Raw genomic sequence first — 23,652 nt, 5'->3', positions numbered from 1 at the left:
ATCCTCTTAAATTTGTTGAAACTTGTTTTGTGATCTAGCATGTGATCTATCCTGGAGAACATTCCATGTGCACTTGAAAATAATGTATATTCTGCTGGTTTTGGATAGAATGTCCTGTAGATATCTATTAAGTCCGACTGGACTATTGTGTCACTTAAGACCACTATTGGGACTTCCCTGGTGGTCAAATGGTTAAGACTCCACGTTCCCAGTGCAGGGGGCATGGGTTCAATCCCTGGTCAGGGAGCTAAGATTCCACATGTTTCAGGGCATGGCCAAAAAAAGGAAAAAAAGACCACTATTGCCTTATTGATTTTCTGTCTGGATGATCTGTCCATTGATGTATGGGGTGTTACAGTCTCCTATTATTATTGTTTTATTGTCAATTCCTCTTTTTATGTATGTTAGTTTTTGCTTTATATGTCTAGGTGCTCCTGTATTGCATACATATATGTTAATGAGTGTAATATCCTCCTCTTGTATTGATCCCTTTATCATTATATAGTGCCCTTGTTTGTGTTTTGTTATAGCCTTTCTTTTAAAATCTGTTTTGTCTGATATGAGTATTGCTACCCCCACTTTCTAATCATTTACATTAGTATCCCCTCACTTTCAGTCTGTGTGGGCCTTTAGCTCTGAAGTCTATCTCTAGTAGGCAACATATAGACAGGTCTTTTTTTTTTTTTAAAATCCAATCAGCCACTCTATATCTTTTGATTGGAGCATTTAGTCCATTTGACATTTAAAGTAATTATTGATAGGTATGTACTTATTACCATTTTACTACTCGTTTTCTGGTTGTTTTTGTAGTTCTCTGTTCATTTATTCTTTTTGTTTCTTCACTTGTAGTGTGATGATTTTCTTTAGTAGTATGCTTGTGTTCCTTTCTTTTTAGTTTTTGTGTATTATTGTAGGCTTTTTTTTTTTTTTAATTTAGACTGCCTGGAGTCAGACTGCCTGACTGATTTATTTATTTATTTATTTATTTTTGGCTGTGTTGGGTCCTCGTTTCTGTGTGTGGGCTTTCTCCAGTTGCAGTGAGCAGGGGCCACTCTTCATCGTGGTGTGCGGACCTCTCACTGTTGCAGCCTCTCTTGTTGTGGAGCACAAGCTCCAGACGCGCAGGCTCAGGAGTTGTGGCTCATGGGCCTAGCTGCTCCGTGGCATGTGGGATCTTCCCAGACCAGGGCTCGAACCCGTGTCCCCTGCATTGGCAGGCAGATTCTCAACCACTGGGCCACCAGGGAAGCCCTATTGTAGGTTTTTGATTTGTGGTTACCATGGGGTTCACAAATGTCAACCTATAACTATATCTATTTGTTTCAATCTGGTAGTCATTTAAGTTCAAACACATTCTTAAAGATCTACAGTGTTTTACTCCCCTCCCCAACATTTTGTGTTTTTTGATGTCATATTTTACATCTTCATGCTTATCCCTTAACTATTTATTCTAGTTGTAGTTGCTTTTTACAATTTTTTTGTCTTTTAATCTCTGTACTGACTTATTTAAGTGATTGATCCTCAGTCCTTATGATATAGTTGCCTTTCCTAGTGGGATTTTTCCTTTCCTATAGATTCTTACTTCTTTTCCACTTAGAGAAGACCCTTAAAATTTCTTTTAGAGTAAGTTTAGTATTGATGAACTCTTTTAGTTTTTGCTTATCTGAGAAATACTTTATCTTTCTGTCTATTCTAAATGGTAATCTTTCTGAGTAGAGTATCCTAGGTTGTAGGTTTTTCCCTTTCAGCACTTTGAAAATATTGTGCCATTCCTTCAGGCCTGCAAAGTGTCTGCAGATAAATTAGCTAATAGCCTTATGGGAATTCCCTTGTATATGACTCTTTGTTTTTCTCTTGCTACCTTTAGAGTTCTCTCTTTATCTTTAACTTTTGCCATTTTAATTATGATATGTATTGATGTGGATCTATTTGGGTTCATCTTGTTTGCCACCCTCTGTGCTTCTTGTACCTGGATATCTGTACTGTTCTTCAGGTTTGGGAATTTTCAGCCATAATTTTCTCAAATACATTTTTGATCCCCTTCCCCCTCTCTCTTCTCTTTTTGGGATCCCTATAACGTGAATGTTGGTATCCTTAATGTAATACCAGAAATCTCTTAAATTGTTTTCATTTCTCAAAATTTGTTTTTCTTTTTGCTGTTCTGATTGGGTGATTTCCTTTATTTTATTTCCCAAATGACTTATGTGTTCTTTGGTATCAGTCTGCTATTCATTCCTTTATTTATTTATTTATTTATTTATTTGGCTGTGCCAGGTCTTAGTTGTGGTACACAGGATCTTTGTTGCAGCATGTGGGATCTTTAGTTGTGGCATGTGGAATCTTTAGTTGTGGCATACGGAATCTTTAGTTGTGGCATGCAAACTCTTAGTTGCGGCATATAAGATCTAGTTCCCTGACCAGGGATCGAACCTGGGCCTCCTGCATTGGGAGCATGGAGTGTTAGCCAGTGTACCACCAGGGAAGTCCCTGCTATTCATTCCTACTAATGTGTTTTTAATTTCATCTATTGAATTCTTCATTTCTGATTAGGTCTTTTTTATATTTTCTACTTCCTTGTTAAAGTATTCACTGTGTACATCAATTCTTTTCTCTAATTCAGTTAACATTTTTATTACCAATTCTTTGAATTCTTTATCTGATAAATTGTTTCTTTCTGATTTATTTAGTTTTTCAGGGGTTTTCTCTTATTCTTTCAATTGAGAGTAGTTCCTCTGCCTTTTCATTTTGCTTAACTTTCTCTACCTCTATGAGTTTAGGTGAAATAGATACCTACTGTGGTCTTGAAATGGTGTTCTTGTGTGGGAGCATCCCTCTATAGACTGCATGTACCCAGTACCTTTGGTTGGAAAACTGGATTTGACATGGATATAAGTCATGTCTTGCCTCTGAGTGTGCTGGTATCTATAACCTTTGTAGGGTGTGGGGCTGGAGATGGAGGGGCTACAACTGGAGCCCGGTGTCTGGTGGGACTTCCCCTCTGCTCAGTGGCCATCACTGCCCTATTGGAGGTGGGGTCTGATACCAAGTTGCTGGAGAAGAAGCTGTGAGAGTTGGCCTGAACTGGCTCTGTTCCCTTTAAGTGTATGTTTTTCACTCTCCCCACACTGAGACCCCTGCCCCAGAGCAGGGGAGGGCCAAAGCAAGTGGGGCTCTTGTGAGCTCTTGGCTTGCATTGGCCACAGACAGAGGTCCAATGCACTGCCTATGCAGACGCCTGTGGTTCTGCTCTGACATAGCTTTGGTTGCAAGTCCTCTTTGTCCCTCACAGCTGGTCACTGTCCCCAGCCTCTGCTACCCCTGCTGTGTTGTAGAACCACGCTGCAAGGCAGGTGGGGCCTATGTGGGATCTCAGCATGTATCAGGGTGAGCTGTGGTGGAGTAGCTGCCCTCAGAGATCTGGGCTGCTTCTGCGGAACTATTTGAGTAAGCGCCAACAATGGCCACCACCACCCCACACAGACTCTGCCCTGGGACTAGGTTGCCTCTGTGTCCCATGGTTGATTCTTTACCAATTCTTTATCACTGAGGAATTGACGTAAACAAATTTCTCTGTCTAATGTAAGCTAACCAAAAAATGCACAAAGTCTAACACTCCAGTGTAGGGTAATAAAGCCCTTCTTGGGTTTAAATGGAATTGGGAGACTTTAATGTCTGTTTCTGCCCATTTCCACTCCTACTTCATTTCATCCTGGACGACACAGGGCTGGGTGACAGTGTTACCCAGAAAAGCTTCAGCTGGGGAAGGGGGTCTATTAGCTGATTTTAGTCATAATTAACACAGTGCTTACATCTCTGGAATTTATTGTTCCCTTTGTATTACTCTTTCCTTTGGGTCTTCTTTTTCCTTATCTACAAATCTCTGCCACCATTTACACTCCTTTTCCCCCCCTAATCTTCCCTTTCTCCTTAAACTCCTAGTTGTATCAAATTGTTGTTCAGTCCTATGTTAAGACAAAGTTATGAGACTCAAGTGAGTTATAGGATTCCTTTTACAAGTATATCGTATCCAAATAAGTATGGGTACCTTAAAAGTAGTTGTCCTAGTTGGCTACCTTTTTATTCCAAAAGTTCTGTCATTACTCAAAATATTTTAGTCACTTATGTAGAGTTGCTCTCAAAACTAGTCTGAGCCCTACAAGAAGACCAGTTTCACTTCCTTATAATCACACTGAGTATTTTAAGAGTCCTGCCACTCTGCTTTTTTCCTTTGTCTTCCTGTTCCCAGTTCCCCTTTTCCTTGACTTCTCTAGTCCTCTAGCAAGAAGAGTTCTAGGTTCAGTGGGACTCAAAGCACAGGGCAAGGCTCATCGTCATAGAGAGCCCAGGCAGGGAAGGGAGGTTGGCATGGTTCACAAGACTTTGACCTTTAAACAAAGCATGCTTACCCAGTTCTTTTTAGTCTGTCCTTTCCAGTGTCCCATTTCTGCTCTGTGATCCCTCCCCAAACGTTATAAAAGAAAAGAACCATCAAATCCTAGGGCTGGGACATGGCCTTGAATCGTCCAACTCTTAGTGGTAACTTGGGGAGAATATGTAGGGAGAGACCCTTCAGAGAGCCCCATTTCCTTCTGCTCTCAGGTAGTTAGTTAATGTTCTACCAGCACTTCCCACTCATGGGGAGACAAGGATCATGTTCCAGCCGCAGATTGCTGCTCAGGGCAGAGGGCACTTTGTACAGACAGTTACGATTCAAGAGAGACCTGCATCTGAGCTTCATACTTCATCTTTAGAGTCTATATGTCTGTTGTCTTGTGTCTTCTGAGTTCTCAGACTCTGGATCTTCCTCTCTAAGTCTCTGCTTTGGAGGGTAATTGAGGATGTCTACTAGTGGGGGAGAAAGAAATTATTTTGCACAGCAAAAATTAACATAAAACTGGACTCCCGGCCCATTGTGCCTCTCTCTCCTCCCCAGAAGTTTCTGACTACCCCCAAACCCTAGTGAGGTGTTAGCTGATTATTACTAATATGTCTATGGGTTCTCCTCAGTAGTGGGGCTATGTGTGAAGGCTTTATGTTCTGGCTACCATCTTACTTGCTTTTCTCTTTTCCAGAGACATCTACTTCTCACAAATAGGTGTGAGGCCAATGGTCTATAAATTCATCCTCCTTTCACCCTTTATTAGTTGCAGAATAAGTGTTGCAGTGTCTGTTTAGATAATACAGCGGTGGGGAGAGAGATAAAGGAAGCGTTGGATCACCTGCTAGGGGGTGGACCAGAGAGCACCATTAGTGAATGAACATCTCTGGAGCAGAGTAAGGGACAAGGTGCAAACAAGGAAGGGAAATGAAAGGAAACCAAAGAACTGTAAGAATTCAGGGTCTAATCCAGAGAAGAATAAATAGGGGCCTAGACAGAGCTTTTGGGTGGTCCCAGCCCTGCTGCCTGAAAGAAGAGTTGCCTGATTGGTGCCTGTTATGGCCATGACCTTAGGCTACGTTCTGGGCTGTAGAGATCAATAGACATAGTCCCTAATTTGCAAATATACAGTCTAATCAAAGAAGATAAGTAACAAATAGAAATTAGATGAGATTTTCAAGATGTGTGGTATTGTGGGCTGGGATACTACTTCCATCACTAACAGCTAATGTTTATTCTTCACTCATTTTTTTCTTAACTCTTTGCACATGGTTTAACTCATTGACTCCTGACAACAGCCCTGTGAAGTAGGTATTGTTATAATCTGCATTTTAAACGTGAACAATCTGAGGCACAGAGACATGACAGACAGCTTGCCTGAGGTCTCACAGTAGGGACTCAGGAGCAGGCACTCCAGCACAGCTGGTCTGGCTCTAGAACATATGCTCTTAAGTAACATAGCCTCTAGTAAGTCATCCGAAGAGTGTGTGGAAGCTCTGTGGCTTCACATCCGCATGCCTTTGTACCTGCTTGCCTGCCCTTCTGCCTGGAAGACTCTTCCTTGTAGACTCTGATCAAGGGAGCCACTCATTTGACATCTTGTCTGACTCCTTCTGCCTATTCCAGGGCAGTCACTGTCCTCAGAGCTGGACTAGCAATTTGTGTAAATTTTGTTAAACTACTTAGCAGTCTATTTGTTGGAATATCTGACTCTTGTGTTATAAGCTTCTGGAGAGCAAGGATTTTTTGTCTTGAAAATTTCAAATAGTTGCAAAAGTAAAGCTAATAATACAATGAATCTATGTGTACTCATCACACAGCTTCAGCAATTATCATTTCATGGTCAACCTTTTTAAAAAAATACTTATTTATTTATTTGGCTGCGTAGGGTCTTAGTTGAGGCATGTGGGATCTTCATTGCCACATGCGGGATCTTCGTTGCAGCATGTGGGATCTTTAGTTGCAGCGTGCGAACTCTTAGTTGCAGCATGTGGGATCTAGTTTCCTGACCAGGGATTGAACCCAGGCCCCCTGCATTGGGAGCGCAGAATCTTAGTCACTGGACCACCAGGGAAGTCCCCTTCATGACCAATCTTGTTGCATCTATACTCCCTTCTCCAAATCTGGATTGTTTTGAAGCAAATCCCAGATATCATATCATATCATCTGTAAATATTTCAGTTGTGTTACTAAAATACAAGGGCTTTCTGAAAAACATCATCAAAGTACCATTGTCACACTAAAGAGTAGTACTTCCTCAGTACCATAAAATTTTCAGTATTTGAATTTCTGCAATTACCTCAGAATTTTCCCCTTTCCTTCCCTTCCCATTTTTTGTTACTCCTTCATTTCTTTTTTGTCTCCCCCTTTTTTTACAGTAGAATTTTTTGAATAACAATCCAAATAAGGGCTTTATTTTATAATCATCATGTGTTCTCAGCAAGTGGCTTAGTGCTTGACATATAGTACATCCTCAATAAATGATGTTGAATAAATGAATCATCGTAAGTCTATAAAATGTCCTGGTTGAATTAGTGCAGCCTTACTGTAACTTTTGGTTGGTTTATTGGGATGACTTTTGGTTTCTGATAACTTTAGTTAGGGGTTAACTTCGGTGCTAGCTCCTATCAGTGCCTGTGAACATTACTAAAGGTTTGAGGGCAATGAATGCACCTGTGACTCAGATTTACAGGCTAGCAGGAAATGGGCCATTGCTTTCTTGTCTCTGTTTTTTGTCTTTAGTCTCTTGTAATATCAAATTGAGTTTGGACCGACCCTGTTTGACTTTTTTGCCATTTCTTCAGAACAGGGACCCTGAAGGAGCTCCCTGAGAGCATGATCAGCTTTCATATGGTGCTGTGGTAGGCAGCATTCTAGGATAGTACCCCAAGATTTACTCCTAACCCCTGGACTGTGAATATACGATGAGTAATCATGCATGTGATTGTGTTACCTTATGTGGCAAAAGGGATTTTGCAGATGTAAATAGGGTTACTAATCAGCTGAGTTTAAGTTTAACAAAAAAGATGATCTAAGTGGGCTTAGTGTAATCACAGGAGCCCTTTAAAAGCGGGCAGTTTTTTCCAGCTGGTCTCAGAAGGGGAAATCAGAGAGATTAGAAGTGTAAGAGGGATTGGATTTAAGGGATGTTCTCCATCACTGAGATAGAGGGGGCCTCATGCCTAGGACCTGAAAAGGTCCTGTAGTAGCTGAGAGTGTTTGTAACAGGACAGTGAGGACCTCGGTCTTAAAACTTCAAGGAACTGAATTTTGCGAGCTAAAAAAATGGGTGTTGTTTTAAGCCACTAAATTTGTGGTAATTTGTTTTGCAAAAGTAGAAAATTAATACGGGTGCTTTGTACTTGATAGGTTGAATTAGCTGCTCCTTTGTTTATTTTATTTTTAAAAATTCAGATAAAATTAAAATCCATTAAAAAGCACACAGATCTTAAGTGTACAGTTTGATTTTGGGTAACTGTACACACCCATGTGATCACCGCCTGAACTGAGGTGTAGAATCTTTCCATCAGCCCAAAAAGCTCTTGTGTGCACCTTTATAGTTAATTCTACCCCACTACGGTGAATTCTAACACCATTAATTACTATTGCTTAGTTTTGAACTTCATTAAGATGACATCATAGAGCATGTGCTCCTTTGTGTCTGGCTTCTTTTGCATAGCAAAATGTTTTAGAAATGCATTCATCTTATATTAGTAGTCATTTGTGCCCCCTCCCCTTTTTAAAAATTCCTATTTAATATTCCGTTGTATGGATATACCAGTCTGCTTATCCATGCACACGTTGATGGATATTTGAGTTGTTTCCACTTTTTGGCTATTATGAATAATGCTGCTATGAACGTTCATGTATAACTCTTTGTGTGGTTATCTGTTTTCATTTCTCTTGGGTAAATACCTGGGTGTTGCATTGCTGGACTGTATAAGTGCATTTAAATGTATAAGACAATGCCAAACTCTTTTCCAGAGTAGTTGTGCCATTTTATGTTTCTACCAGCAGTCTGTAAGAATACCCGTTGTTTCCCATCCTCAACAACACTTGGTATCATCAGTCTTTCATTTATTTATTTATTTTTATTTTTAATACATCTTTATTGGAGTATAATTGCTTCACAATACCATGTTAGTTTCTGTTGCACAACAAAGGGAATCAGCCATATGCATACATATGTCCCCATATCCCCTCCCTCTTGAGCCTCCCTCCCATCCTCCCTATCCCACCCCTCTAGGTCATCGCAAAGCACCGAGCCAATCTCCCTCTGCTATGCTGCTGCTTCCCACCAGCCAACTATTTTACATTCGGTAGTGTATATACGTCGATGCTACTCTCACTTTGCCCCAGCTTCGCCCTCCCACCCCATGGCATCAAGTCCATTCTCTCTGTCTACCTCTTTATTCCTGCCCCGCAACTAGGTTCATCAGTTGATTGATGAACCTAGTTGCGGGGCATTTTTTTCTTTTTTGGATTCCGTATATATGCGTTATCATACGGTATTTGTTTTTCTTGTTTCTTTTTTTTGGATTCCATATATATGCGTTAGCATACGGTATTTGTTTTTCTTTCTGACTTACTTCACTCTGTATGACAGACTCTAGGTCCACCCACCTCACTACAAATAACTCAATTTAGTTTCTTTTTATGGCTGAGTAATATTCCATTGTATATATGTGCCACATCTTCTTTACCCATTCATCTGTCGATGGACATTTAGGTTGGTTCCATGTCCTGGCTATTGTAAATAGTGCTGCAGTGAACATTGTGGTGCGTGTCTCTTTTTGAATTATGGTTTTCTCAGGGTGTATGTCCAGTAGTGGGATTGCTGGGTCATATGGTAGTTCTATTTTTAGTTTTTTAAGGAACCTCCATACTGTTTTCCATAGTGGTTGTATCAATTTACATTCCCACCAACGTGTAGGAGGGTTCCCTTTTCACCACACCCTTTCCAGCATTTATTGTTTCTAGCTTTTTTGATAATGGCCATTCTGACTGGTGTGAGGTGATACCTCATTGTAGTTTTGATTTGCATTTCTCTAATAATTAGTGATGTTGAGCATCTTTTTATGTGCTTCTTGGCCATCTGTATGTCTTCCTTGGTGAAATGTCTATTTAGGTCTTCTGCTCATTTTTTGACTGGATTGTTTTTTTTTTTAATATTGAGCTCCATGAGATGTTTGTATATTTTGGAGATTAATCCTTTGTCTGTTGTTTCATTTGCAAATATTTTCTCCCATTCTGAAGGTTGTCCTTTTGTCTTATTTATAGTTTCCTTTGCTGTGCAAAAGCTTTTAAGTTTAATTAAGTCCCATTTGTTTATTTTTTTTTAATATTTCTGTTACGCTAGGAGATGGGTCAAGAAAGATCTTGCTGTGGTTTATGTCAAAGAATGTTTTTCTTATGTTTTCCTCTAAAAGTTTTATAATGTCTGTTCTTACATTTAAGGCTTTAATCCATTTGGAGTTTATTTCTGTGTATGGTGTTAGGTAGTGTTTTAATCTCATTCTTTTACATGTAGCTGTCCAATTTTCCCAGCACCACTTATTGAAGAGGCTGTCTTTTCTCTATTGTATGTTCTTGCCTCCTTTGTCATAAATTAGGTGCCCATATGTGTGTGGGTTTATCTCTGGGCATTCTATCCTGTACCATTGATCTGTATTTCTGTTTTTGTACCAGTACCATACTGTCTTGATTACTGTACCTTTGTGGTATAGTTTGAAGTCAGGGAGCCTGATTCCTCCAACTCCATTTTTCTTTCTCAAGATTGCTTTGGCTATTCGGGGTCTTTTGTGTTTCCATACGAATTGTAAGATTTTTTGTTCTAATTCTGTGAAGAATGCCATTGGTAGTTTGATAGGAATTGCATTGAATCTGTAGATTGCATTGGGCAGTATAGTCATTTTCCTAATATTGATTCTTCCAATCTAAGAACATGGTATATTTCTCCATCTGTTTATGTCATCTTTGATTTCTTTCATCAGTGTTTTATAGTTTTCTGAGTACAAGTCTTTTGCCTCCTTAGGCAGGTTTATTCCTAGGTATTTTATTCTTTTTGTTGCAATGGTAAATGGGAGTGTTTCCTTAATTTCTCTTTCTGATTTTTCATTGTTGGTGTATAGGAATGCCAGAGATTTCTGTGCATTAATTTTGTATCCTGCAACCTTACCAAATTCATTGATTAGTTATAGTAGTTTTCTGGTGGCATCTTTAGGATTTTCTATGTATAGTATCCTGTCATCGGCAAACAGTGACAGTTTTACTTCTTCTTTTCCAATTTGTATTCCTTTTATTTCTTTTTCTTCTCTGATTGCCGTGGTTAGGACTTCCAAAACTATGTTGAATAAGAGTAGCAAGAGTGGACATCCTTGTCTTGTTCCTGATCCTAGTGGATCAGTTTTTCACCACTGAGTATGATGCTTGCTGTGGGTTTGTCATATATGGCCTTTATTATGTTGAGGTAGGTTCCCTCTATGCCCATTTTCTGGAGAGTTTTTATCATAAATCGGTGTTGAATTTTGTCAGAAGCTTTTCTGCATCTATTGAGATGATCATATGGTTTTTATTCCTTAATTTGTTAATGTGGTGTATCACATTGATTGATTTGCATATATTGAAGAATCCTTGCATCCCTGGGATAAATCCCACTTGATCATGGTGTATGATCCTTTAATGTGCTGTTGGATTCTGTTTGCTAGTATTTGTTCAGGATTTTTGCATCTATGTTCATCAGTGATATTGGTCTATAAGTTTCTTTTTTTGTGATATCTTTTTCTGGTTTTGGTATCAGAGTGATGGTGGCTTCGTAGAATGAATTTGGGAGTATTTCTCCCTCTGCAATTTTTTGGAAGAGTTTGAGAAGGATCAGTGTTAGCTCTTCTCTAAATGTTTGATAGAATTCACCTGTGAAGCCGTCTGGTCCTGGACTTTTGTTTGTTGGAAGATTTTAAATTATGGTTTCAATTTCACTACTTGTGGTAGGTCTGTTTATATTTTCTAATTCTTCCAGGTTCAGGCTTGGAAAATTGTACCTTTTGAAGAATTTGTCCATTTCTTCATGGTTGTCCATTTTATTGGCATATAGTTGTTTGTAGTAGTCTCTTATAATCCTTTATATTTCTGCAGTGTCATTTGTGATTTCTCCTTTTTCATTTCTAATTTTATTGATTTGCATCCTCTCCCATTGATGAGTCTGGCTAAGGGTTTATCAATTTTGTTTATCTTCTCAAAGAACCAGCTTTTAGTTTTATTGATCTTTGCTATAGTTTTCTTCATTTCTATTTCATTTATTTCTATTTCATTTACGTTGTTCTTTCTCTAGTTGTTTTAAGTGTAGGGTTAGATTTTTTATTTGAGATTTTCTTGTTTCTTGACGTGAGATTGAATTGCTGTAAACTTCCCTCATAGAACTGCTTTCGCTGCGTCCCATGGGTTTTGGGTCATCGTGTTTTTGTTGTCATTTGTTTCTATGTATTTTTTAATTTCTTCTTTGATTTCTTCAGTGATCTCTTGGTTATTTAGTAGCGCACTGTTTAGCCTCCATGTATTTGTGTTTTTTACAGTTTTTTTCCTGTAATTGATTTCCAATCTCATAGGGTTGTGGTCGGAAAAGATGCTTGACACGATTTCAATTTTCTTAAATTTTCCGAGGCTTGATTTGTGCCCCAAGATATGATCTATCCTGGAGAATGTTCCATGTGCACTTGAGAAGAAAGTGTATTCTGCCACTTTTGGGTGGAATGCCCTATAAATATCAATTAAGTCCATCTGTTCTAATGTGTCATTTAAGGCTTGTGTTTCCTTATTTATTTTCTGTTTGGATGATCTGTCCATTGGTGTAAGTGGGGTGTTATAGTCCCCTACTATTATTGTGTTACTATCTATTTCTCCTTTCATGGTTGTTAGCATTTGCCTTATGTATTGAGGTGCTCCTATGTTGGGTGCATAAACATTTATAATTGTTATATCTTCTTCTTGGATTGATCCTTTGATCATTATGTAGTGTCCCTCCTTATCTCCTGTAACTTTCTTTATTTTAAAGTCTATTTTATCTGATATGAGTATTGCTACTCCAGCTTTCTTTTGATTTACATTTGCATGGAATATCTTTTTCCATCCCTTCACTTTCAGTCTGTATGTGTCCCTAGGTCTGAAGTGGGTCTCTTGTAGACAGCATATAAATGGTCATATTTTTGTATACATTCAGCCAGTCTGTGTCTTTTGGTTGGGGCATTTAATCCATTTATATTCAAGGTTATTATCAGTTTGTATGTTCCTATTACCATTTTCTTAATTGTTTTGGGTTTGTTTTTGTGGGTCTTTTTCTTCTCTTGTGTTTCCTGCTTAGAGAAGTTTCTTTAGCAATTGTTGTAAAGCTGGTTTGGTGGTGCTGAATTCTCTTAGCTTTTGTTTGTTTGAAAAGCTTTTGACTTCTCTATCGAATCTGAATGAGATCCTTGCTGGGTAGAGTAACCTTGGTTGTAGATTTTTCTCTTTCATCACTTTAAGTATATCCTGCCACTCCCTTCTGACCTGCAGAGTTTCCACTGAAAAATCAGCTGATAACCTTATGGGGATTCCTTTGTATGTTATTTTTTGTTTTTCCCTTGCTGCTTTGAATATTTTTTCTTTGAATTTAATTTTTGTTAGTTTGATTAATATGTATCTTGGTGTGTTTCTCCTAGGGTTTATCCTGTATGGGACTCTCTGTGCTTCCTGGACTTGGGTGACTATTACCTTTCCCATGTTAGGGAAGTTTTCCACTATGATCTCTTCAAATATTTTCTCAGACCCTTTCTTTTACTCTTCTTTGTCTGGGACCCCTATAATTCGAATGTTGGTGCATTTAGTGTTGTCCCAGAGGTCTCTGAGATTGTCTTCAATTCTTTTCATTCTTTTTTCTTTATTCTGCTCCTCGGCAGTTATTTCCACCATTTTGTCTTCCAGCTCACTTATTCGTTCTTCTGCCTCCGTTATTCTGTTATTTATTCCTTCTAGTGTATTTTTCATTTCACTTAATGTGTTGTTCATCTCTGTTTGTTCTTTAGTTCTTCTAGATCTTTGTTAAACATTTCTTGTATTTTTTCAATCCGTGCTTCCATTCTATTTCCGAGATTCTGGATCGTCTTTATTATCATTACTCTGAATTCTTTTTCAGGTAGATTGCCTATTTCCTCTTCATTTATTTGGTCTTGTAGGTTTTTACCTTGCTCCTTCATCTGTGACATATTTTTTTGCTGTCTCTCTTTTTTTTTTAATGAGTGGGATTGTGTTCTTGTCTTACTGGTTGCTTGGCCTGAGGCTTCCAACACTGGAGTTTGTAGGCTGTTGGGGAGAGCTGGGTCTTGGTGCTGAGATGAGGACCTCCGTGAAACCTCACTCTGATGAATATTGCCTGGGCTCTGAGGTTCTCTGTTAGTCCAGGGCTTCCAACAGGGAGCTCTCACCACAGGAGCTTCAGCCTGACCCCCAGCTTGTGAACCAAGATCCTGCAAGCAGCGGGGGGTTGGGGTGGGGGGGTTGGCAAAAAAAAAAAGAGAGAACAATAGCAAAGTACAAAATAAAATTAGACTAGGAAAATAACAGATATGTCAGAAAGAATATAAAAATAAAAATATAGAAATATAGATGAATCAACAACCAGAAGGTGCAACAGTACCACAGTAGTAAAAAAGAAGAGGAGGGAAAAGAAAAAAAGAAAAAACAAAGGGGGAAAAGGCCTTGGCTGTGGAGGGCGGGACCTAGGCAAGGGTGAGGTTTGGGCAGTGGGCGGGGCCTATGCTTAGGACCCATAGGGCTGGAAAAGGCCCTGGGGACTGTGGGGGGGGTGGGGCTTAGTCTCAACAGAACAGAAGGGGCCCAGGCGTGCCCCCCACCCCTGGTATCAGAGGGTGGGGGACCTCACCTGGGAGCCCAGCAGGCTTCCTGGGCTTGAGTGGGCGGGGCAATCGCCCTCTGCTCATCTCCTGCTCCTCCCAGAGGGCCCCTCCTGCCTGCCTCTCCTGATGTCCCCCATCTCCCTCCTATGCCCCCGAGGACCCACGTGGCCTGGAGAGGGGTTTGGAGGGCAGGGGATCCGCCTGCGAACTCAGCAGGCTCCCCAGGGCCCAAGTGGGCGGGGCAAACGCCCTCCGCTCCTCTCCCGCTCTTCCCGGAGAGTCCCTCCCACCTGCCTCTCCTGATCTCCCCGGCCTCAGGGGTGCTGATCTTGTCTGGCCTTCACTTCTCCTCCCCCCTCGGTCCCCCTACATCCTACCGGTTCACTCTGGGGTTCCTCCCGTCTCCTTGGGGGTCAGAGTTCCCCACCAGTGGCCGGCAGGCGCCCCAGTTGTGGGGAGATGCTAACTCCGCTAACTTCAGTGCTGGAAGCAGCACTTCCAGCAGAGGTGTTGAGGGCCTGGGTCATTTAGGTGTATGGGAGTGGAGAGAATGACACAACTGAGAGATGTTAAACAAGGAATCAACAGGCTTCGACGATGTATTGAATCTAGAAAACGAAAGAGCAAGGGCTGAGGAAGCAGTGGCGTCACTGAGAGGAATGAGTGACCTGTGGGGGAAAGCCAGTTCAGATGGGGAGCAATTTCAGAAGGTATTTCGATGTGAGTGTCATGAGTTCTGGGAAGTAGAACCGGCTAGAGATGTAGATGAAGAAGCCACCTGCAGAGAGGTCATGGAAGCTGTGGAAGGAGGGTGGTGTGGAGCGAGACAAGCAGGTCTGAGTAGGAAATCTGCCGTCGGGGTGCAATGCACGGGGGGGCTGGTAGGAGGAGAGTGTCCAGAAGGAAGAAGTTGTGTGTGGTCTCAGATGCTGTAACAGTGAACAGTGTGAGGACAGTGAAAGTACCTTTGAATTGGCCGAGAGATGGGTGCTGATAATCTGCCACTTCCAGGGGTCTTGGGAAGGGAGCCAGCACTGCAGAGGGCCAGGAGAAACCATGGCATGAGGAAGGAGAAAGACAGCACACGTTTCAATTGCTTGGAAGTGCAGGAAATGATAACAGGCTAATTAAGGAGTGAAGGTTATCCAGGTTAGAAGAGCTCTGACCCTCTGAGGGGCAGAAAGAAAGGAACAGGGTACAAGGAGGAGGGAGGGTGCTAGAGAGATTTCTATACCCCTGAGGCCGTGGAGACTGTTGGAGTGAAAGCTGTATCGCTGCATCTGATTCACAGGAGCCATCTGCGTGGGAAGTGTGATTTGTCCCTAGTAAAGAGGCCAGGAGATCTACTCACGAAATCATCTTCCGTCCCAGAGGAAGACAGGCAGTTTCTTCCAGGCAGGTTGGAGCTGTGGCTTGTTGCTCTAGATGGACTCACTTTGTTAGCAGGTGTGCAAATGAATTTAGCGAATTCTCTGATCACTAGATCAGATACCATGTGGACTTAGAAACAGGCTCACACTGACTCCCTGTTAAGCAATTTCTGTTTCTTCTGCCTGTAAAGAAAACATTGTAGAAAATAGTACCAACTGTGAGGCAGCATGTTGATGCCTGATATATAAATTTTATTATAAATATAGAGCAAATTTTACAAATAATTCAGAAGCGGCCTTAGCCAGGCAAAATTAAATTACACAGAATAGCGTGGATGAGGGGGAGGTATATACAGTCTGTGTCAGGGTTAAAAAACCCTGAAAGAGGTTCCTGAGTACAGAGAACTCCCAACCAACCCTCTTTGAGGGGGCCAGTTCCACACAGCATTAGATCAAGTAATGAATATGGAATGAAACCTTTCTCTCAACAGCCTCAAGGAGGTTCCATCCATGCAGAAGGAGGCTGGGTGGGAAGTAGACATGCCTCTCCTTCTCCTGCCCTTCCTTTTTATGCTGACACGTTGGGTCTCAGAGACCCCATGGGAGAAGACAAGTTTCAGAGACTTTCACGGAGCCGAGAGCTGAGTTACAATCCTCCCCTTGTGTCCTAAGGAGCATCCGCACCAGTGCAGCGTTCTAGGTTGTAAACGATGCCAACTGCGTGGGTGGTCGCGTCCCCTTCAGGTGCTCCTGCTTCTCAAGAACCAAACACACCTTAGCAGAGGCCAAGGTTTCCTGAGAAGGTGAGTGGGGCAGATGGAACGTGCACAGGCAGAAGCACAGAATAGAACGGTGCTGATGGTTGGTCTGAGATGCCTAGAAACTGAGCGAGATCCCTTTCTGGCCATGAATGTAGAAAACTGCTTCTTCTTATCTTCTTTTTGGAGCCCCTGACATAAAAGGCTTGAGGAGCTTCTGGCCAGAGGGACTTGAGGGGTTTTGGTGGCTTCTTTCACCTAAGGCAGTCAGATTGGCTTACACAGCAAATTAAGTAAACATAACCCCTTTCACATAAGCAAACAATTACAAAAATTTAAATGGCGAATGTCTCAGAAGGAGGGAAAAAACTCAATACCCCAAACTGTACATTCTTTAACCATTATTTAAATAATCTCTGCAGGGTAACTTTCTGATTCCTTTCCCAAATCCCAGCCGATTGTCTCTGTTAAGAGCTGATTGTCCTCTAAAGCAATAATCCCTCCATCTCTGAGCATTTCCTTTAATGAAGCCCATAAAGTTATTAAAACAGTATGTGCATTTTTTGCAGTTTCCATTAGGATTCACTTATGGACTTTGAGAAGTTGTTTTCTAGTTGCTTCTAGTAGGTTCTCTGAAGACAGGCTTTCAAAGGTTTAGGTGGTATTCTAGCTAAGTAGTAAGTTGTTTAGCCCTGGTCCTGCAGGTAGACGACCCTGAAAGTGGACAAAGGTATAGAATTTCCCAGTTCAGAATTGGTTATGTATGTGTTTTCCTGTGAATGGTGGGTTCACACCGGGCTTCAGAGAGCAGAAGTTTTTCCTTTTCCTCTCCTTTTCTGGCACATGCATTTCAGTGGATCAAGGACATAATTTTCCAGGTTATGGCAAATTCAAGTTAAACTCCAATGTGAAAGGACTGGGGTGGGAAGGAATGAGTGTGCTCTGAATAGGCAAGTTTAAAACCAGTTTAGGTCAGGAAATGGGGAGACGTGGAGGTTCTGGCAACTCTCTCCCAAGGTCTGCTTTGCCAAAGTTCAATGACAAGGAAGGTTGGGTTTCCTACAGACCTCCTCCTGGATGTACCTTTTCATCTACTGACAGTGAAGGAAGGGGCTGTGACCCGGCAGCCAGGATGTGCCTCATTAGGGATGAAAGGGGGGGGAAAGACACTACTCCCATTTTCCCTGGAGGGCAAAGGGATCTCCTAGGGATGGAGATGAGAAGCTTGGAATAAGTGCAGCGAGCAGGACTGGTTGCATTACTTATTTTTCACTTCTGAATAAACTGTTTCTGTGGCTGATGGGGAGGCTGAAGTTGGTTTCTTTGATTCCTGGGCATTGAAGTTCAGGGCAGAATATGCAACTTCGTCAATCTGAAAGGAATGAACAGCAGTCAATTAAATCAGTGTCATAGGCCAGGCCCTCACCTTGTCCAGTGTGATTCAGCACCACATGCTTTCACCACTTTGAAACTTTTAGTTCAAAGAAGTACTTTTATTACCCATTTTCTCTGCTTACTAACATCCTATTGAATGTTCGTTAGAAGAGATAGATTATGGAATGCTACAATGGAATATGATGATACGACAATGAGAATAAATAAACGACAAAGGCACACAACAATATGAATGACTCTCACAAAACAATTTTGAATCAAAGAAGCCAGACACATGTATACACTGTATTTTTCATTTATGTAAGTGCATAATCAGGTAAAACTAATCTAATGCACTGGAAATAAGGATAGCCATTACTCTTTGGAGGGAAGTAACTGGAGCGTTTTTTGTGTGTGTTTGTTGGGGGGGTTGATTTTTTTAAAATGATTTGGGCGCTGTTTACATAGGTATGTACAACTCGTAGAAACTTACACATTGTTAAAATATACTTATGATTGAAGCATTTTTCAATATAAATGTATATTCTATTGAAGGTTAAGATGAGAAAAATTCAGTACAATTATTAGAAAGTAAAGGAACTAAGACCTCAGATCTATTAGATTGGAAATTATCATTTGATAGTAAGAGCAGGGTCAGATTGGAGGCAGAAGAGGGAGAATGATCTAGTGCCTTCCTTGAGCTGGGCATTGTGTCAGGTGCTTCACCTTTGTTATGTCATTTAATTCCTTGAACTTCTCTTTGAAGGAGGCAGCATGTCCATTTTACACGTGAAAAAGCCAGGGATCAAAGAGGTTAAGTTACCAGCCCAAGGTCCCAGCCAGGATTCAAGTTCACATCTTGCAGTGAGGTAGACTGGTGGGGGCAATACTTCGTTTGTTGCTGAAGTGAGGAACTTTGACCCAAACTTGATGTCACTTTTGTATCTTCAAGAATAACCCATTCTACACAGAGATATTTCCATGAGAAAAGGAGCCAGTGAAACTGGCTGTGCTTACCTTGTTAGGTGAATTGTCAGAGTGGCCCTCACCTAGGGAAACAAAGGAGAGTTATCAACCCATGAAAATGCAGAACTGACTTATTGCCTCAGAACGTGGTGTTCCTAAGCTGTTGTACTTCTAGCTGAAGGAGGTGGCAAGTGGTGAGAGGGTGGGGTGGGAAGGTGGCCCATGATTAAGACTTAAGGAATTCGCTTCCCTCAGTCTGTGGTCCAGACCCCAGGGCATTAGACCAAGGAGGGGTGGGGAGAGGCCTCAGTGCACTTCTGAAGATTTCTTCCAGTTCACAAGGCCCGAGTTTTGCCCAGGTGTGTGTCTCAGCCGCAGGCTCCAGCGGCAAGGAGGGGCATTGAGGCCCACAGTACCCAGAGCACCAAAGGCAGGGAAAGCCTCACCAAAGGAGATGCCCGCATCCGTAATAGAGGCAGGAGGGGGAAGGAGGTAGGATGAGGAAAAGGCTCCTGGAAACATGTCCATCTCATGGCCTGCCTGACTTGCCTGGCCTAGGAGGGGTGAGTGTCTCTCCCCCAGCTGTGTCTCAGGGGAATCTTTTGCAGCAGGAAGGGTGTGAGGACCTATGCCAGTTGTAAGACTGGGAAACTGAGATCCCCTCTAATAATTCAGAAGGTAGGGATTCACTTGGAAATCCAGGATTCCCTGCTAGGGCAGAGTATATAGTAGAACGTACGAGCTCTCACGAGGTGAGCAGGTTTACTTACTCTGGTTGTGGTCTGAGGATTTGTGCTCCATGAGGTCTCGCTGGTCACTTGCCCTAAATAAATATCAGACACTGTGACTGCTATTCCCAGGCACAGGGTCTTTGCTGCTTGAATTAGGAAGGACACTGTCAGCATGATTCCTTGGGGCTCCTCAATGTTCATGTGTACCTTGGTTGGTCCTCTTTCCTCTGAGGACCTCCTTCTTCAATCTACCTATCATCCCTTCTAGTGTTTACTCCTCTCCTGCTTACTGGCTGTTCACATTTAGGGCCATTCATGCCAACTGCTTCTATTTCTACCCTGACACCTTTCCCCTTTTATAGATAGATGCTGTTTTTTTGTCACTTTATTTATTGCCCAGGAGGCCTTTGGTTGTTTCTGCTTTTCTTAGGTTCTCTTCCTGTCCTGTCCCTCTCTCCTCCTGCTACTGTTGTCGACAGAGCACAGGACTCCCTTCCTCCTGCTTCTCCTTTCATTTCCTCATTAGTTTTCCTTCTTGGACCTTAGCTTCCCTGATTGGGGACAGAGGAACATAATTGGTTCTGCCCCCTCTAAACCAGATGGGGATGGGAATAACTATGTCCAAGAGAGAGTAGGGCACAGGAAGCATGAAGACCAGGGAAGAAGAGACCCACAGGAATTAATGCCAAGAAGAAAGACTTTAGGAAGCATGAGGAGCAGATCCAGGCCAGAGACAGAGATGAAGTCTCCTCCCCTCTCCCGAGCATGGCAGTTAGCCTCGGAGAAAGCAGAACAAGAGGAAAGGCATCATACCCTGCAGTTTTTCTGAGATACAGAAAATACACCAAGGCTTTTGTCAGAGCTATCCCAGCCAGGACTGCAATCACGATGCCGGCAATAGCACCACCTGAGAGGCCAGAAGAACTTCCTTGTGTTGAATCAACTGTCATCGAAAGAAAAACGAAGAGTCAATGAAGGTGACATTATTTTACAGTGGGGGCTGCTCTGGAAAATAACTCTCAATATGAAATAGTCTCGACTTGTTCCTTCAAGGAATAAAATTTCTGTGGAAGGTTGCTGTGAGGTGACTAGCCGACTATATTTTTGTAATTTTTTTCTCTCTGACTGTATTTCTAGGTTGGTGGTTGGACATGCCTCAATTCTAGTGCAGCCTTTCTGCACTCAGATATTTTTGAAGGCTTTGGAAATGGAAGAAGCGCTGATGGTTATTTTTCTATGTTATAGCTTCCCATCTTTTCATGATTACATCTTTCTCTGGGTGTGGCCCAGGTGTGGCCGCCATGAATATGTGCCTGTTAGGTGTCTTGGTGGGGATTTATTGATGGAAGGCCCTCTGAATTCACTGCCCCTCTGCACAGAGACCACCCTTCACACAGGTTCCCAGCAGAAATATGAAATCAATCCCAATTCTGCGAGAAATGATTTTTTTGTGATGGATGACTTTAGTTCAAGGACTCCTCACCAGATTTGCAGACACTCTCTTAGAACTGCACTGCAGCCTAAAACTTCCTCCTTCCCTTTCTCCTTCTCAGGGATCCAATATGCATCATGGTCTGAGGACCCTCCCGGGCTCCTCCCACTCCTGCCCCACTTTCCTTCACAGGCATTTTTCCCAATGAATGTCTTGTATGTCTAATCCCATCTGGGCTGCATCTCACGGGGTGAAAACTAACATACTAGACATGAAACTTTGCACTCAACTCCTTTTTTTCTCTCTTCCATATTTACTCAGTAACATGTTCCTATGGGTCTTTTGTGTTATGCCTTCCTACCTTTTGCCTCTTTGTTCTTTTTTATTTCAGTTTTCCTCACCATTCAACTCAAAACTGAAAATTAATCCTAATGTTAGCTATTGTTATGATGTACTTACTATGTGCCAGATTCTGTGCTATATATAATATTTCCCATGTATCTCATTTAATTCATATAATAACCCTGTCAGATAGACATTATTTCCATTTTACAGATGGAAAATCTGAGGCTTCCAGTAGTGAAAAACCCAAAGTCATATGGCTAATAAGAGGTGGATCTAGAGTTAGGTAGTCCTTGACTCTAGGAGTACCCAATTTCACATAGCCTAATGATAATAGTAGTAATTATAGTAGCTAACATTTTTGGAAAATTTTTCCTTTGTGTGTATTTTGCTGTGGATTTAATTGAATATTACATTAAATCTGAAACAAAACCATGAAGCAGGTACTTTTATTGCAATTTTCAGTTGAGGAATCTGAGGCTCAGAGAAGTCAAGAATCCTGTGCAAGAATTTATAATTGTAAATGCTTACATTAAAAAAGTAGATCTCAAATCAGCAACCTAAATTTACAAGTTAAGGGACACGAAAAAAAAAAAAAAACAAGGAAAAAAACCAAACAAACCAAAGCTAGCAGAATGAAGGAAACAATAACAATTAGAATGGAGATAAATAAATTAGAGAATGGAAAAACAGTAGAGAGAATCAATAAAACCAATATTTGGTTCTTCAAAAATATTAACAAAATTGACAAATCTTTAACTAGATTGACTAAGAAAAGAAGAGAAGATTCAAATTACTAAAATCAGAAATGAATGTGGGAACATTACTACCAATTCTACGAAATATGAGTACTATGAATAAGCATTTGGCAACAAATTGGATAACTTCTACAAAATGGACAGATTCCTAGAAACATGAAAGCTACCAAGATAAAATCACAAAGAAATAGAGACTATGAATAGACATATAAAGTAAGGAGGTTAAATCAATAAAAAACACTTGACAAAAATCCACTAACCTTTCATGATGAAAACACTCAAACTAGGAAAAGAAGGAAACCACCTCAACATAATAAAGGCCATATATAAAAAACCCACAGCTAACATCATCCTGAATGGTGAAAGATTGAAAGTTCTTCCTCTAAGGTCAGGAACAAGACAACAATGCCTGTTTTTTCCACATCTATTCAAAATAGTACTGGATGTATTAGCCAGAGCAATTAGGCAAGAAAAAGAAATAAAGGACATCCAAATTGGAAAAGAAGAGTAAAATTATCTCCGTTTGCAGATAACATGACCTTATATGTAGAAAACCATAAAGATCCCCCAGAAAACTGTTAGAACTAATAAACAAATTCATCAAAGCTGCAGAATACTAAATCAACATGTAAAAATCAGTTGTTTCAGGACTTCCCTGGTGGCGCAGTGGTTAAGAATCCTCCTGCCAATGCAGGGGACATGGGTTCGATCCCTGGTCCAGGAAGATGCCACATGCTGCAGAGCAACTAAGCCCATGCACCACAACTACTCATCCTGTGCTTTAGAGCCCGCAAGCCACAACTACTGTGCCCACGAGCCACAACTACTGAAGCTCATGCACATAGAGCCCGTGCTCCGCAACAAGAGAAGCCACCGCAATGAGAAGCCCATGCACCACAATGAAGAGTAGCCCCTGCTCGCCGCAACTAGAGAAAGCCCGCGCACAGCAACGAAGACCCAATGCAGCCAAAACCAAAAATAAATAAATAAATACTATTAAAAAAATCAGTTGTTTCTATACACAGACAATGAAACATTCAAAAAGGAAATTAAGAAAATTTTATTTACAATACTATCAAAAATAATGAAATATTCAGGAATTAACCAGGGAGGTGAAAGATTTATACACTGAGAAACTATAAATAAACACTGCTGAAAGAAATTAAAGAAGACATAAATAAATGGAAAGACATTCCATGTCCATGGATTGGAAGACTTAACATGGTTAAGATGACAGTACTACCCAAAGTGATCTAAGATTCATCGCAATCCCTATCGAAATTCCCCAATGACTTTTTTTTTTTTTGCTGAAATAGAAAATCAGCCCTAAAATTCATATGGCATTTCAGGAGACCCCTAAAAGCCAAAAAAATCTGGAAAAAGAAGAACAGAGTTGGAGGACTCGCATTTCCTGATTTCAAAATTTGTTGCAAAGCTACATAATCAAAAGTGTGGTACTAGAATAAAGACAGACATGCACAACAGTGGAACAGTAAGCCCAGAAATAAACCTTCGTATATATGGTCAGATGACATTGACAAGGGTGTCAAGATGATTATATGGGAGAGTCTTTTCAACAAATGGAACTGGGAAAACCAGATATTTATACAACAGAATGAAGTTGAACCCTTACCTAACACCATATACAAAAAAATT

At 41.1% G+C, this 23,652-nt stretch overlaps 1 protein-coding gene across 2 annotated transcripts in view; it reads right to left on the bottom strand.

The window, feature by feature from the left end:
- Positions 1 to 964: 964 nt before the first annotated feature.
- LOC309616692 (cell adhesion molecule CEACAM1-like) overlaps positions 965 to 23,652 on the bottom strand; it is a 33,364-nt gene continuing 10,676 nt past the window's right edge. The window contains exons 5-8 of one of the 2 annotated variants that reach the window (XM_082367554.1): positions 20,278 to 20,407; positions 19,504 to 19,556; positions 18,785 to 18,816; positions 965 to 17,765 (exon numbers count right to left, since the gene is read on the bottom strand). In XM_082367554.1, the coding sequence (XP_082223680.1) occupies positions 17,652 to 17,765; positions 18,785 to 18,816; positions 19,504 to 19,556; positions 20,278 to 20,407 (329 nt within the window). In that variant the 3' untranslated portion in view covers positions 965 to 17,651. Of the gene's footprint in view, positions 17,766 to 18,724; positions 20,408 to 23,652 lie in introns of those variants that run through there. The other variant, XM_082367553.1, reaches the window with a different exon arrangement.

This window comes from Balaenoptera borealis, assembly GCF_965194805.1.
Source record: "Balaenoptera borealis genome assembly, chromosome: 19".
NCBI classification, from domain to species: domain Eukaryota; kingdom Metazoa; phylum Chordata; class Mammalia; order Artiodactyla; family Balaenopteridae; genus Balaenoptera; species Balaenoptera borealis.
Note: the sequence above shows the minus strand (reverse complement) of the source record. Positions and strands in the feature narration are given on the sequence as shown.